The following is a 17,039-nucleotide window of genomic DNA, read 5'->3' on the forward strand; positions in this document are numbered from 1 at the left end:
TGGCACCAGGGTGGACAGCTGGTTAGCATGTCAGCCTCAGAGTTCTGACGACCCTGTTTCAAATCCGGCCTCGCCTGGGTAGTTTGCATACTCTTCCTGTGCAGTTAGTTTAACAAACTAAGTCTACTGCTAAGTGACTGTTTTTTAACATCAAAATGTAATATCCATAGCCAGATGATGCACACATCCTCTGTACCTTATAATCACATTTAGTTGCGTTTACCGCCGTGCCTCAGCAGCATATTTGGCTGCATTAGCTGTAGCTTGTAGATAACTAGGGTGATGCAAATCCAGAGCACGCAACAAGCATTCCATTTCAGTGGAGAACAGTAAGTAGATTGGAAGACAAGAGAGACGCAGCAATCTGGACGAGCCGCACACTAACAATGATAAAACCAAACGGTTCCCACAATTTACTGCGATGTACTTTTGAATTATTGCCGGAACAAAGACATTCAATTTTAGCTGTTACTGTGTGTTACCAGTTGAATGTATGTCTATTTGCTTCTGTATCAACCAGAGTAAAGCCACGAGATAGCAGCATTAACGACATGGTATTTCAACGGTTTTATTCTGGTGACTAAAGTCTTTCGGTCCAGAACCGAAAATGCACTTTGGAGCATATTTTGGCCCCTGCTGCCAATCATCATGAGTGAAAATTGTATGAAGAAACACACCCTTTGTCCTTAGCATGGACATCAGCTCCATGGTGAAGTAGGTATTCCACAACAGCCACACGGTTATAACCAGCAGCAAAATGGAGGGGAGTTGAGTGACGACCCTCCAAATCCCGACAGTTAACATTTTGAGGTGTGCAAAGTTGCTGTCACAAAAATAAAGCAATACAACATTAAATACTGTGATGAGTGATAATATAGTTTGACGAGAGAAATTGAGCATAATTAATAGAAGGAGAGTGTTAATTGGAAAAGAAAAAAAAAATCTTAAAATGAAAATGACAGTCAATTGTCTTTCCACAAAGATTATAGGTAAAATGTGAAATCAACAACCAATTACTGAACTGCACATGGACTGTAAACGTGGTTAAGTAGATAGAATAGCCTAAAAAAAAAAGGAAAAAAAATTACATCAAGGCACAAACTCACTTGCACTGTTTCCAGATCTCCTGCTTTGGCCGCCTCGAGAAATCTGTAGTCTACATCGGAGTTTCGTGTTGGAACATTTTCTGAAAAACAAAAACAAACAAGATATTGAATGAAGAGCAGTTTTCAATGTCCCAAACTAAAACTGGATTTTCCCCGAATCGCTTTAAAGGACAAATATACACCAGGGAGAGAAAGATGTCATTACCATTGAGAATCTGTTGTACAGCTTCGTTTCCCATCTGGGCAGCAGTAAAACCCTGCAGTGACACGATGGATGGGTCGGCCCCATAGCTTAGCAGCAGCTTGCAGGTTTGAATGTGACCAGCCAGAGCAGCCCTGTGCAGTGCTGTCTGTCCTAATGTGTCTACAGCATTTACCTGAGGACAGATAAGGTAGGAGGTGAAAAAATACATCCCAACATCTCTTGCAACAAAAGTTTCCAGAGGAGAAAGAAAATCTAACCTTTGCTGCGTGTTTCTGCAGCACCTCCAGAATATCATTATGAGCTCTCTCAGCAGCAACATGCAAAGGTGTCATAAAGCTGTGACAACACAGAACAGGTTATCTCTCTCAAGTCAAAGTGAGAGTCGGCTACTTAGTATTTGTCATAAAACATCAAAACGTTAAGAGCTGAAACAAATTCTTGGACCTACTCTTTGTTCTTCTCATTAATGTTTGCACCTTTACGCAGCAGCAACTCAGAAACTTGCTTCCTTTTGGGGTGAGGAGAAGCCACTGCACAATGCTTTAAAAAAAAAAAGTAAAAGGACCATAAATTTTGAAAAACAAACAAGCAGGTGTGAGCCCACTTTAAATGATAATTAGGGACTTTGCCACTTCAGGAGACGCAGCACCATCCCAAGCTCCCCCTGGTCGCGAGAGTTCCGATGTTTCCACCCAAAAAAAAAAAAAAAAAAAAAGTTGAAGTTTTGGTTTCCATTGTATTTTATTCCTCTTATTTCAAAGCTGCATTCCAGTAATGGTGGCTCTGAAAATGAAAATGTTAACGCTGACAGAGGCCTGCCAAGCAATCGCCGTTCGTCACCACAGCCCATCCCATCACAGAGTTTCTGGCAGCCCTCGGAAGACTCTACCTACCAGGAGGAACGAATTAATCCAGGTGGAATACTACTAATAAGTATGCTAATACGTAGCACACTAATTTTTTTGGTGGGGAGACGTGGAACTCAAGCTACCAGTGTATCTAAGGAGGTTTCTGTGGTGGGAAAGCCCCTCATGATTTATTCAATAGAACATCAAAATAACTATGCTTAAATTTAGAGTATACATGGTTAAACAAGTTCCAAAACTAAATGTGTCACTGGAAATATAACATTTAAATATGGAGCTGGCATGATTCTGACCAGTGCTGTCTCATTTGTTTGTGGATGTTTGAAGCCGATGATTTCCAAAGCCAGGGTCTTCTTCACTTTGGCCATGTCCGCCTCCCGAGCTGCCTGCAGCAGTGAATGGCCTTTGAACTCATCTATACATGGAATGAAAAAACATTATTAATAGACCAAAAAACAAATCCCTTTGGGTGATGGCACCCTGTTTAAAAACACATTTCTGGATTCCAGTCATTGCTGCCGAAGAGGTTCACTCACAGGTTAGTCTCTCTTTCAACTCTGGAGTTGGGGCCATGTCCACAGCACTCTTGCTGTGACAGTTGAGTAGGGTCGGGTCAGCCCCGTGGCTAAGCAACAAGGAGCAAACTTCCACACGGTTCTTGGATGCTGCTTCATGGAGAGGAGTGAATTGCCATAAATCCATTGCGTTGACACAGGCGCCATGCTGCAGAAGGAAGCATGCGGACAAATACAATCACCAGGTTAAGTCTTTCATAAAAGAGTTTCTAACAATGTAATGTCAATGAACTTCAACTTACTTTAAGCAGAAGCTCAGTAACCTCAAAGTGACCATAAGAACAAGCATTGTGAAGAGGAACCAGGCCGCTGCAAACATGTCATAGATTAAAGTCTGTGAATATGACTTTTCAAATATTTATGAATGTCTCCTTTGTAGTTCTTACCCCTTGTCCTTGGCGTGTACATCAGCTCCATGCTGAAGCAGGAGCTGAACAATGCGGACTCTGTTGTAGCCAGCAGCTAAGTGGAGGGGTGTTGACTGTTTAAATATTAAAAAAAAACAACAACAAAAAAACCCATCTTATTAACGCAACTGCAAAGAAGCATTGCTGGTTGGCTACTTGACTGTGTAACTGGCTTTGATGACCATTTTAGCAAGTGGCTAAGTAGGACCACAGCCAGTGTGATTCGTCTGGCTGTGCTAGGAGAGCTGCAGAGGAATAGTGCACATGATGGTGCCAATTCCTTGGAGGTACGTGCAATACCAATGTACAATTTAAGGAGCAGTCAGTTTCTTGTCAAAAATGAGTACGAGCGATGCTATTTTCAATACATCTATGTTAACTGTCCTGCATTGTGACCCATACCTTTTTTCAAGTATTGAACTAATAAAACCTACAAGAACTCAGGGATGGACTCATTTTTGTTGCATCCCACATTGTAGTCATTGTTTTGCTTGGAAGACCAGTATGACTGTAAATCCAGATAGGTCTATGATTGCATTGTATCATTCCAGATACACAAAGACACACAAAAATCCGTTTAAAATCGGAACCCACTAAAAAGTTGTTTGTTCAACTATTATTCAGTTTATTTTGAAAGGAGAATTAGTAACAAAAAATGCTTGCAAATCTAAAAATAAAAAGTGAAGGTGATTAAAAATGTTATTTTGGCAAGTAACAAAGTCGACGCCTTCACTTAAAATGTGGTGGCCTAGATCTAGCCCCCAGACTTTAAGTTTGACACCTGTAATTTAAATTATAAAACTCGACTTCAGGATATTACGGTTGGACCACAACAGCAGCTTTCATTGGGCTTGAGCGAGGGGGATGTATTGAATCTACTCTCTATATCACGGATGGTTGCACGAGATATAGGACTAACGTGAACAAGTACAAATCCTCATGAAGTTTTCTTCTTTTTCTCTCTCTTCGTGCAACGCTCAGCTACACACTCCTCTGCCCATACAGAAAACGCCTCTGCACATGTATGTTTTAGTATCACCTTAAAACTGACAATATTTAATTTTAATGTTCAAAATCCAACTGTAGTATCTGCTCAAATCATTATACTGGTATTATTTTAGGAGTAAAAATGTTAATTTTAACAATTATATACCAATTTACAAGAGTAATCAGAATATCAATATATATTGCGAATTGAGGTAAAACCTAAAAATATCAACTTATTGTTTTTTTGGGCCGTATCGTGCAGCCTTAACCGGTCTCTCCACAACCACACACACAAAAAATGCATAGATTAAGGACATCAATACCTGCTTGATTTAGACATCTTAAATATAGATTATCAATTGGCCAATTTGGATTTCCAAAAATATGAAATCATAACTGTAAGGGCATGCAAAGAGGCCACTAAAGCAGAATATTTAGAGAAGCACATTAAAGCTCAAGTATTGGACTAAATTGTATTTTCAGCAAGAAAGAATAATGTTAGTGAAAGCAAAAGGTGTAAATCCAAGCCTTACAAAGCTGAACTTGCAATCAGTCGCTCAGCCCAATTTCCATGCAGGGGTATTTGGTGGTGGGCAGGGGGTAGGGAGAACGAAAGTGAAAAAATCCAATTACAGAGCTGTCAACCTATCAAAATTGACTTCAAGAACACTTTGTCCAATTTTGTCTGAGCTACCATATTTTCAGTAGTCAATAGTCAAAATCATAATCATAAATGACTAATATTTGTCATTTTATTTTAACGTTTTTATTACTTCAACCTTGTTATGGCGGACATAGTTGCTGCCTTAATCCAAGTACCAGTATATGATATATATATATATTTTTTTACAAATTCTGCCTTGGTATGGAAATTTACGAGTGTAACAGTACATCAAGTGGATACGGCGAGTATTCTGACTCACAAAGTTTTGACTTATCGTAATTTCTCAAGTATAATGCGTCCAATACTATAATGCGCACCCCCAAAGTTGACCTAAATTCATAAAAAAAATCATGAAAACCCTTGTAGCAATGTACAATGCGCACCACATGATCTGTATTTATATTTTGTTAGGTTTGTATTGTTTTATATATATATATATATATATATAGATAGAGGGACAGGCCATGTTTGTCCTGGTCCCTGTAATTTTCAGAACAGAATCATTCAACCAACTAAAAGAAATGCTAAATGATGGCATAACATCTTAATAATGCTGTTGATAACACGTACTACAGCCTTAAATGAACACTAACTTACACTTTGTGGAGAAACCTTTTTTTTTTTTTGCATTAAATACTTGTACATAAAACGTTTCTGCATAGTAACCCCCGGTTAAGATGTGTTAAAAGCCTTAAAATAAATTCAGTGTTTATTGCAGAAGAATACTGCCGCACTGAAAATTTTAGGAAAATGTAACCTTTACATCAAATGATTTGTTAGAAAATAAAAAAAATCCCTGACTAAAAAAATAATTTTTCATTAAATGACCTGTTCCACAATTATTGGCACCCTTAACAATTCCCAGGAAATAAATATAATTGAAGCATTTCTGTCATTTCTACAGTACTTTACAAAGTTAACCAGAGTATGTAGGAGCATTTAATTAGTAATTCATTACTTCCTGTTTCCCTGGGGTATAAATATGACATGACACAGAGGCCATTTCTCTTATCCACTCTTAAACACGGGAAAGACAGGAACACAGCATACAAGTGAGGCAGATGTGCGTCGACCTTCACAGGTCAGGCAGAGGCTATAAGAAGATTGCTACTTAACTGCAGGTGCCCATATCCACTGTAAGAGGAATAATTAAGAAGTTCAAAACAACTGGAACAGTGGTAAACAAGCCTGGATAAGGACCCATGTTTATTTTGCCACCATGCACAGTGAAGAGGATGGTAAGAGAAATCAAAAGATCTCCAAAGCTCACTACAGAATTACAACAAATGGTAGCATCCTGGGGTCACAAAGTCTCCAAATCAATTATCAGGCACTGTCTACACACCAACAAGCTGTTTGGGAGGCATGTACGGAGAAAACCTTTCCTCACTCACAATCATAAACGCAAACGTCTGGAGTTCGCCAAGCGGTATTGGGGCTTCAACTGGGATCGTGTGCTGTGGTCAGATGAGACCAAGATTGAGCTTTTTGGCAACAAACACTAAGTGGGTCTGGCGTGCCACGAAAGATGCGCATGCTAAAAAGCACCTCATACCCACTGTGAAGTATGGGGTTGGGTCAGTAATCCTGTGGGGCTGTTTCGCATCCAAAGGCCCTGGGAACCTTGTTAGGGTGCATGGAATCATGAATGCTTTGAAAAACCAGGACATTTTAAATCAAAATCTGTTGCCCTCTGCCCGAAAGCTGAAGATGGGTCGTCACTGGGTCTTTCAGCAAACAATGAATCTAAACATATGGCCAAATCTACACAGAAATGGTTCACCAGACACAAAATCAAGCTCCTCCCATGGCCATCTCAGTCCCCAGAACTCAACCCCATCGAAAACCTGTGGGAACCATTTCTGATGTTTGGTGCAGTAGCAACAAATTTGCTATGCTAACAATCATAAAATGGCAAACTCCCGCTAGCAGGTCAGGAAGCTCAGCTTGGCGGCGCACATTACCATAATACATATAACTAAATAACGTTAAGACATTGAATATCATATTGAAATATTAAATGTATACCTTTTTTTAACCACCCTATGTACCTGTATACAATGGTACAATGTGGCTTTTTATTTTTAATCTATACCTAAAAATAATATACTATATTAACTTTTTAAAAATATTTTGGGAAATTTTTGCACATTATACTTGAGAAATTACGGTACTTCATCTAACGAGACAAAATCAGAAAAAGACCCAGAAAATCATACTGATTTAGAAATTAACAAATATGGTGCAAAATAAGTAGTGACCTACAAACAAACATGATTTCTGACTCTCTGAGACCCATAACTTTTTTAAGGAGTTCCTCTGTCCTCCTCGTTATCTGCATTAAGGCCACCAGTTTGAATTGATCAGTATAAAAGACACGAGTCCACAACCTCAGTCACACTCCAAATCCCACTATGGACAAAACCAAAGAGCTGTCAAAGGACATCATAAACAAAATTGTAGACCAGGCTGTGAAGACTGAATCTGAAAAAGGTAAACAGCTTGGTGTGATGAAATCAACTATGGGAACAATTATTAGAAATGGAAAACATACAAGCCCATTGATAATTTCCCTCAATATGGGGGCTTGATGCAAGATCTCACTCCATGGGGAGTCCTGCTGAGACCTGGGACCAATGTGGTGTCAAGGGACTTAAATTCTTCAGAGGAGCTCTGCATGGAGGAATGCGACAAATACCAAAAAATATATAAAAACCTTGCAAATATTTAGAGAAAATGTTTGACCTATGTCATTGCTAACAATGGGTATATAAAAAAATACTGAGATGAACATGTATTATTATTATTGAGCAAATACTTTTTCCATCATAATTTATTTAAAAAAAAAAAAAAACATTCTCTGGATTTCTTCCCGCTGTCATTTTGTCTTTCACAACTAATACCCATGTTGAACATTACAGGAATCTCTCAACTCAAAGGGGAAGGCTACTCATTGAAAATAATGTATCATTATAGAGCGATCATGTCATTGGTACTGTAACTTTATAAAAAAAGATTTTCAGATAACATTTAAGGTTGCTCATATTGGCAATTTTGAATGTTCCCGTTCGCTGACATTTTGTCGACTTTATAAAGCTCGTATTCTTCACAGTCTTCATGGGACCCTTCAGAATACTGTTCATCGCTTGAAATATCAGAAAATTCATCGGCGTTCTTACAATGTATTCCAATGCTCACCATTGTTGACACCAGCGATGTCACATTCCTACATATGTACGCGACCACCCAGCCGTTCAATGTACAGTGCGACTAATCTGCCTGTGCTTGTATGAGAAACTATTTGCAGTACGATGTGTCTCTAATTTGCATGTACAAGGCTCGTTTATTATCGCACCAAAACAAACAGAAGATGATCACGTAGTCCACAGTCTAAGGTGTTATAATTTCACAAATAAGGATTTTAATGAATGAGTTTAAAATGTTGCCACGTTAATTTGAGAGCAATAGATGGTGATATCTTGCTTCACCATAAACATAATTTCACGTGGTAAACTAATGCCATAAGCAGACAGTACCAGTCGCACAATACAGATCCACCTGTAGTGACGTACCAGGCTACGCCCCAAGAAAAATGAGTTGTTTTTCAGACACGGAAACTGGGTCAAAGTTTGCAGACTTCAATTCATAAATGCTTATATTTTTGGGTAAAGACATTGAAAAGGTTATGCATTTTATGGTACAGTTGAACATATATTTTTGTCTAGATAAGATTATTTGCGTTTGAAATTAGACATTACAAACACTTTAAAAGTCTTAGGAATCATTCAGATTTTTTATTTTAAATACATTTAAGATTATCCTCTCCGTTCTTTTTGGTCTGCAGTGGTTTTCACCTTGGAATTCATGACATTTTTGCCCAATATTTCCCTCATTGTTGTCATAAACACTAACCGACAGTAAACTGAAGCAAGGGAGGCCTGCAGATCCATTCCAAGTTCCCAAGTTCTCCTGAGCTCTCTGTGTTCTCCTGGATGAGGTACTGTTGTTCTGTTAAGGTAATCTTTATAGGATGCCCGTTTCTGTGAAGGTTCACCACTGTAGTGTTTTCTCCAATTGAGGATAATGACTCTCTCTATGATTTGCTGGAATCCTGAAGCTTCCTAAATGGCTTTTGTTACCCTGTCCAAATTGATAGTTGTCAATTACTTTATTTCTCAACTGTTCTCTTTGGGTCTTGTCATTCTTTTGCAGGTTTTTTTTTTAGATCTTGTGTTGAACTTGGTTTTCTCAAAACTTCATTAAACAGGTGTGGAGGGAATCAGGTTTGGTCATCATCCATGAAAATTAACAAAACTGTGATTAACCACAATTATTTAAAAAGCGGTACGTTTTCACCTATGGCCAGTATTCTGAATTGGTATTTTCCTTACCAACTGAAACCACCATTTAAAAATATCTTACTCTGATTTTATTTTTCAGATATTTACATTCATTTGATTACCTTAAAGTGCGAAAGTATGCAAAAACATGAATATGAGAAGGGGGCCAATATTATTTCATGGCACTGTATGAACAATAGTTTTGAATTCTATTTTGTAAAATGTACTTATTCTTTAATGCTAATCTTACATATTTATTTCTTGTATCCACATTTGCTGCTGAAATGATGCAAATTTCCAAAAAGCAGTACTAATAAAGGTTATCTCACATCACAAGTACTTAACATTTAACCTGCCACATTCTGAGGTGGAATGTGTAGCGAAGTACTAATTTTAAGTGCAGACACAGTGATCTGTGTGGATATCATTTAACTATAATAAAAATACTAAAAAATATTTTGTGGTTGAAACTTGGTTTTATTCCTTTATCTTGTCTTTATGCAAAAAGTTGTCAAAAACGTCAGTTGGAAGATCAAGCATGACTGTTTTGGCAAACTCCCGATCTGTGAATGGCTTTCCGCTTCTCACAATTGCTAAAGCACTAGCAAAGCAGTATGGCGCGTGTCAAAGTGGCGCTTTATATTTGATCATTTCATCATTGCAATTTTGTCATTACATATTAGACATACAGCAGAACCATCTTCGTCCATAAAGCCTCATTCCTCTGTCCATTCTTACTAAAAAAATGTGGTGGTACTAATCTTTTTTTCTTTTATCTATCTTTGTCAAAAGTGTTTCCGCAGTTAGTTTCTACCCGATCTGGGTTCGACCGTTCTGTGCCTGGGCACATTGACTGCCATATTAGACAGCAAAGTCCGGCAACCCGACTAGGACAAACTGTCTGTCTCATTTGCGTTGTCTACATGGCAGAAATGACTTACAGTATGTCGTTATGAGGGCTCTGAAAGCCATTAGCAACCATCAAAAGAGCCAGATATGCCTCACGACACATAGGTTGCCGACCCATGCCTGAGCACTCTAGAGCTAGCCCTCAAAACAATGTCTGTATTTCCCAACTGTCATCTTACCATCTATGTGGACTAGTTGCCCAGTTCCTGTAGCAGAAAAACAGCTCTTTACACAATCCAACAGAGGTCTGCAGACAATCCCTGAGACTTTGATTGGTTAGTTTGTGGTTTGACTAGCACTGCTAACTATGAGACCTTAGATACACAGATGTATGACATTCCAAATGATGTTCAATCGAGTGGATTTACTATAAGTGGGACGCGATTCAAGTTATGGAAGCATCCCAAGGATGATCAGTGAAAACCAGATTCACCTGAATTTGTTTGACTATGGCAAACGGTGTCAATAGTTATGTACATATTATGTTTGAAATGTTTTCCTTTTTGATAAATTTATCTGACATTTTAAAAACCATACTCAAATCATCTTTAGAATAAGTCTGTAACAAATAGCTGCCAGTGCACATTGACGTCGACCAATAGGATTGTGTACTGTGACTAATGCATTGCCATCTATGAATGCCATAGTCAACATACCTTTGTACCGCTTTCAGTCACAAATAGTTACTGGTACTAAAAATACACTGAAATGTTACATTGTTTCAAATAAAAAATGAAGATATTACTGTTCCACCCGGTAAGATCTTTGTACCTTTGGATTGTTTTGTCACCCTTTAACATTTTAAATGTCTTATTCACATGATCTCAATCTGTTGAAAATTCACGTGATCAATCTCGGTTTTTGTTCACGTGATTCGGTAGAGACATTCCTGTCAATTTTGTGTAAAAATACATGGATGTTCCATAACATTTGACAGCTCTGCAAATAGTAATTTCTCAATACAATTTCCAAGCAGGAATATTTAGGGGGAAAGAAGTGAAAAAGGAAACAGACTGCAAATCATAGGTGACAATCTGTTGACCAATGGCATTGTTCAGTAGGACAGGACAAGCAGTCACTGACATGGAGGAAAGCATGCTGTCTGAGGAACAAGCAAACGTCATTTTTGCATACCAACTGATTTGCCAGGGGTGAGAAATAGACATTTCACCAGACATAATTGATTGACAAAATGCAGTGGGAGGCATGCCTTTGGGCATGGTTGAATAATCAGATATCACGCCAACAAGAATAAAAAAACAAAAAGGCCAGATTAAAATATTGTGTGAAGGCTGGGTAAATGATAGTGTGTGTGAATGGACAAAGAGATGCTGAAAAAGCAGGCAGTGAGACAAACTGGCCTCCTTTCCAAAACCCCAAAAATGGAATTGTCACACATTGTAAACACAATCCAAACACACTCACATCCACCCCCCGACCACACACACAGGGGAGCGTCAAAGTGTGATACAAGTGACCCACACACCCATGATGTGCAATTGCTCAAGTGACAGCCATCTTATTGGTCAAACAAAATGATGGATTAAAAAGAGGAGAAAAGAGACCACAACAGTGCATCAATGAAGTGGCTGTTTTCAAGGTCAACTTACCAGCATTTTTTGAGATGTTGACTGATGGACAAATGTTGCCAGTGTCACACAGAAAACAAAATGAAAAAAAAATTACATAACGGCAGCATTGGATCACAGATATACCTTATGCTCTCCTCTAATACTGGAAACAAGGTCTGTATGCATCTCTGATTTGTAAAACATCAGGAAATTTGGGCTAAACAACTTAAGGGTTTTCAGTGTTTTAGTGATATATGGTGGTTATATCTGGAACAAATCAAATGTAAGTGTACAATTTCATGCAAGTATAATGTTACACTTCAGGAAAGAAAGAGAACTAAATGGCAAGTAATGAATGAAACAAGCTGATGATGAACCAGTATACTGTTAGATATTTTTGACAAAGCATATGAATGCAGATTTTTGTGTTCAAAAATAAAACGTCATCTTTCGGGGTGGGGGGGGGGTGTTAGTATTCTATGAAATAGCAATGAAGTGAAAAAGAGTTTGCGTCAACATTACCAAAGCTTTACAATGACAAACTGGAAAGTCCACTGTGATTTGTTTTAAGGAAACTGATCTTGCTTATATTTCCACACAAAAAGAAAATTCCACAAAAAGTTACATCATGCATACAGTAGGCTTAAAAAAAAAAAAAAAAAAAAAAAATACCGGCCAGGAAGTGCCTACAAATGGTAAATATGGAGAAAGCAGTGATGGTATTTTTTGAGTTGCAGTATGTTGAAATTAACCTGAGAACCATTCAAAGACAACTGTGAAATAAAAGTTTCAGACCAAACGACCATATAAAATACAGAAGGTGAATGAGGGTGGGGAAATTAAAACTCAAAGGTTACTATATGACAAAATGACAAGTGAGCGGTGCATGCACAATCATCAAACATTTACAATAAAAGTTAATACTGCTTTATGTAGTTACTGGGCATACATTCAGAGGGGCTAAACTGTTTATACAGAGAGTAACAGAGTACAGAATATTGTATTAATGGTTTCATAATAGTTTAGTTAGTTGATGTACTCGTATTAGATTTACCTTTCGACCATCACTTGCATGACAGTTGACATTTAATGGGGTCAGGAGAGCCATCAGCTTTTCTTCATTTCCACTCCTGGAATTATAATTATATAGTTTAAAACAAGCCAACTTTCATTTAATAATTCAAAGGCAATAATATCATGATGTATCCGCAGCTGGTATATCTTAACTCTGATTACATGATTATGTGTGACTATCAAATATTTCCAGGAAAACAAGGTGGAGAAAACAGTCACCTTGCCGCCTCCAGAAGTTCGTCCTTTTTGTATTCACCTGTTTGGAAATATATATATATTTTTTAGATTAAAACCAGTTATGCAACAATATATCGACTCAGTCAGGATGTTAAAAGCTACAATTTAGGGGGAAAAAAACCCTGAAAGGGATTTTTGTAACAAAGGTATGAAAATATAGCAACCAAGATTGTAAAATATAAAATACATCTAGTCAAATGCCACTTATGTGTTTTAAAAAAAAAAAGTGATGCAAAGAAATTAATACTTTGTTCAACCAGTCCTGTTCAGCTGCATGGCCAGAGTGACGGACCTGTAAAACTTATGTGGTGAAACAGGTGTTTGCAATACTCCTGCTTATTTTTCAAATTATCCTGATGTAGAAAAAAACTGTCCAATGGGGTTTTAGAGGACAGAACGAAAGAATGGACAAAGGTAATAGGGAAATCAAAATTCTTGATCAAAACAGAAACAAACTGCAATGAGGGATTCATCCCCTCGAGGACAAGGCTTTTTGGGAAGCGAAGGTTGGTTTAATAAGAAAAGGTTACTTTGAAAAAGCGCAAGTGTTACACCCTCAAGAGTGTAACAATATGGTACGAGCTGTCGAATTTAGCAATTGTGTTGACGGGGGTTATGTCCTGGTACAGGGTGTCGGATTAAATGGATTAATTGTACATAAAGTTCTCACATTTGCTCTCTTGTTTTGCTTTTAATGGTCTTTTGCTATACTTGATATGTTTATATTTTATTTGCCACGGTTGCTTTGTATCAACTCATGGTTGCTTTCTTTATCACGTTTGCTGTGTTTGTTACAATTCGGACTGCTTATACTTCGACACAAAAAACAGACGTAGACAGAAATACAAACGTGTATATCCAGTTGTCCAAGACAAGCGGAAGCAAATTAACAGTCCAATTTTTTATTGGTGAAAACATCGACATCGTTATTAAATATGTGTCCTCTATGCTAAGTGTCTAATTTTTCCACGCCCCTTCATTTATCATCACCTTCTAAATGTTTAACGGTATCAGACAGAACTCTGGATGTCGTGTTATAAGACATTTTCGTTTCGTCTCAACGGAATTAACTATCAACAATGCTTTGTTAGACCGGGAATATGGTGATGTCACGTGATTTTATGACATAAGTGGACAAGTTCTATTAATGTATTTTTTATGATTATTCATAATATTTTGCTAAATATTTCCGAGTAAAACATACCAACTTAAAATCATTCGCCCAAACAGAGCAACAGAGTGACCAACCAACTGCTGAGTACATCTGCTTCACAATTCTGAGGAGGACCTTGGCTCATTTTCGGCTTCACTGGTGTGGGGTTTGCAAGTTCTCGCCTGTGCGGGTTATACCTGGGTACTTGCATCTGAAAACATGTAGTTTTCACTTAATTAAATTTTTTTTCTTATACAATCCTCTTTAAAGGAGGCTGGGCTTTTAAACTTTGCACAGGCAGTGTCTTCATATGTCCATGCTATCAACAGGGTTTAAACTGACAGATAGGCAAGATAGAGACATTAAGCATTGGTAGCTTCCTAAAGTTCCTAAAACTTTGGCACACTGCTATGTTTGTAATTATGAGTGAAATGAAAACAGACAAATTAAGCAGGAAATCTTTGCAGTTAGAGGTACAATAGCATGTCGCAGCAGGTAGCCAGTCACACTGCAGCAGTTGCTTTGGTCTTAAAGGGAATTCACAATGACTGACATGGCAACACAAGTTACAGCAGTTTGTATTGGAGTTTTATTATTATTATTAATAAAAAAAAGACATTTGACAAAAATGCCCCCCCCCCCCCCAATTTAAGTCATGTGCGCCGAGGCTGTGGCTTCAGCCTCAGCCAGACTCTGCCTCCAGTGGCCCAAGGTAAATTTGATTTTGAGACCCCTGCTCTAAATGATTATTGTACGTTATTTGTTATTCATATGAAATCATCAGCCTGCAAGTAAGAGGTGTTAATTTTCCAATGTGGGTATATCCAATGCTGCACTGGTTATACTAGAGCAGTGGTTTTAAAACCGGGGCCGTGGATTGTTTCAATCTTTCAATCCCACATCCAAAAGGGTGGTGGGGCTCGCCCTGAAAAGTTAGAAAAAAAACAAAAAAATAATCTGTACTATAAAATGATTAATTTCTTGAATAATGCCCAAAATAGACTTTGTCCCAATAATTGCATGCTAAATTGCTGTAGTGGACTGAGGCAACTGAGGTAACGATCCCCAGAACTCCATAAACTGCATTCTTCTATGCTGTCCTGCTGTGAGATTGTCTGCGTGAGTCCTTAACTAATAAACATCTCTCCTCGAACTCCAGACTCACAAAGGCGCCACCAATCCGGACCAAGCAAAAGGCAGAGGAGACGTGAAATGGACCTTAACTTAATTAGCAGCTTCCTGTCAAATCTTGACTCCTGTAACATGGACGCAAGGCACCACCACCCATTGGCACTTCAAACTCACTGGTGATCTGTATCGACTGAAGATAAAATGCTTTGATATTTCATTAACACTTTAGAAATATTGTAAATGCTTGCCTTGATCTCTGTGTCAACTCAATAAGCTTTTTCAACTTTTCAGAATAATAAATTTTGGCCGCAGGGTGAAGCAGCTATAACTGTTGGCCTCACAGTTCTGACGAGCAGGGTACAATCTTGGCCTCGCCTGTGTGGAGTTTGCATGTTCATCCTGTGCCTGCGTTGGCACTCTTTTTCCCAGGCACTCCGGTTTCCTCCCACATCACAAAAACATCCAACATTAATTGGTGTCTCTAAATTCCCCCTAAGTGCGACTGTTGTCTGTTTCCATGTGCCCTGTGATTGGCTGGCAACCAGTTCAGGGTGTACCTCGCCTCCTGCCCAAATATAGCTGGGATAGACTCCAGCACTGCTGCGACCCTTGTGAGGATAAGCAACTAAAAAAAAAAATGGATGGATGGAACTGAGATTTTGAAAATTGTGGCTTGATTTTAACTCAGTACAGCATCATATGTGATTTTGAATAGGGAGCAACTGATCTGTTATGCCCAAAATTAAACTATTGCTCTCTGCTTTTTGGACATGGTTTGTTTTCTGCTCCTGTCCTGCTGGCAGAGCCCCAGCCAGATGGCCAAGGTACAGAAGAAGACCACTGCATCTGCGGGTGTAAGTCACATAACACAATGCTTGCTAACGAGGACAACACCAGAGCCAAACAATTTGGGGAAATTACTCTCTCTACACAAAGTTTCAACATTGTTCCTCTAGCGCTGACAATGCACCAATACACATTTATCCAAACACAGCAGCTACGCACACCCTCTTTATCATCTTAGTAAGCCTGATTTTCTTTATTTCTTTTATCATTAGGTTGCTTTTTTTTCTTGTAGTTTGTAGTTGTACCTATGTTTTGATGTAGATTCCAATAAATTCCATAGAAAATTTCACTGCCTGTCATGCTGTGTGTTGGGAGTTCTTGAATACAGCGTCTCTATGTAGGGAACTCATATATAAAGTGTAGCAACCTTCACGATTTTTGAGACTCATTAAAAGGTTTGTTCATATTTTCTAAATGTTATCAATTTTTTAAAAAAGGTGTTGCCATTTTTTGAGACAGTTAATTTTTAATGCTGTAGCTTAAAAATTATGCTGCCCACAAGCGTTCAACTAAACTTAACTTAACTAAATTTATTTACCAATAAATTACATTTTCATCCAAACAATAAAGGCTAGAATGGCAATCACAATATTTGTGCATTTAAAAAAAAAACAACAAAAAAAAAAAAAACAACAAATGTTTTCCCAAATCACTCAGTCCATTGTGACGCCTTGGTGGTTTTAACTGGGTCTACTTTGTTCAACGCTGATGGGATTCTCAGTAACATGAAGTGGCTAAGTGTGACTAAAGGTTTAGCCACATAAACACATAATGTTCTGACTAATTACACATGTGGGGGCTAGGAGGTTTTTATAGTTTACCCACATTGGCCAAACGGTTTGATGACCCTGTGCTAACCCTGGATCCCCTCATGAACATCAACAATTAGTACCAATCAAAATTATTATTGTTTCAAATGTCATGAATGCTTTGCAATGAACAAGTTTATAACGCAAAGCAATGTTACA

General features: G+C 38.1%; 1 protein-coding gene across 4 annotated transcripts in view; it reads right to left on the minus strand.

Moving 5' to 3' along the window:
- Positions 1-17,039, minus strand: part of LOC133499592 (poly [ADP-ribose] polymerase tankyrase-1) — a 47,881-nt gene that overhangs the window by 23,616 nt on the left and 7,226 nt on the right. For 3 of the 4 annotated variants that reach the window (XM_061817776.1, XM_061817778.1, XM_061817779.1), the window contains 12 exons: positions 12,924-12,960; positions 12,685-12,760; positions 11,670-11,690; positions 3,139-3,233; positions 2,995-3,061; positions 2,714-2,900; positions 2,471-2,592; positions 1,760-1,851; positions 1,569-1,647; positions 1,312-1,483; positions 1,107-1,186; positions 678-823 (listed from right to left, as the gene is read on the minus strand). In XM_061817776.1, coding sequence (XP_061673760.1) covers positions 678-823; positions 1,107-1,186; positions 1,312-1,483; positions 1,569-1,647; positions 1,760-1,851; positions 2,471-2,592; positions 2,714-2,900; positions 2,995-3,061; positions 3,139-3,233; positions 11,670-11,690; positions 12,685-12,760; positions 12,924-12,960 — 1,174 coding nt within the window. The remainder of the gene's footprint in view (positions 1-677; positions 824-1,106; positions 1,187-1,311; positions 1,484-1,568; positions 1,648-1,759; positions 1,852-2,470; positions 2,593-2,713; positions 2,901-2,994; positions 3,062-3,138; positions 3,234-11,669; positions 11,691-12,684; positions 12,761-12,923; positions 12,961-17,039) is intronic. The other variant, XM_061817777.1, reaches the window with a different exon arrangement.

The sequence above is a fragment of the Syngnathoides biaculeatus genome, chromosome 4 (genome assembly GCF_019802595.1).
Source record: "Syngnathoides biaculeatus isolate LvHL_M chromosome 4, ASM1980259v1, whole genome shotgun sequence".
In the NCBI taxonomy this organism is placed as follows: Eukaryota; Metazoa; Chordata; class Actinopteri; order Syngnathiformes; family Syngnathidae; genus Syngnathoides; species Syngnathoides biaculeatus.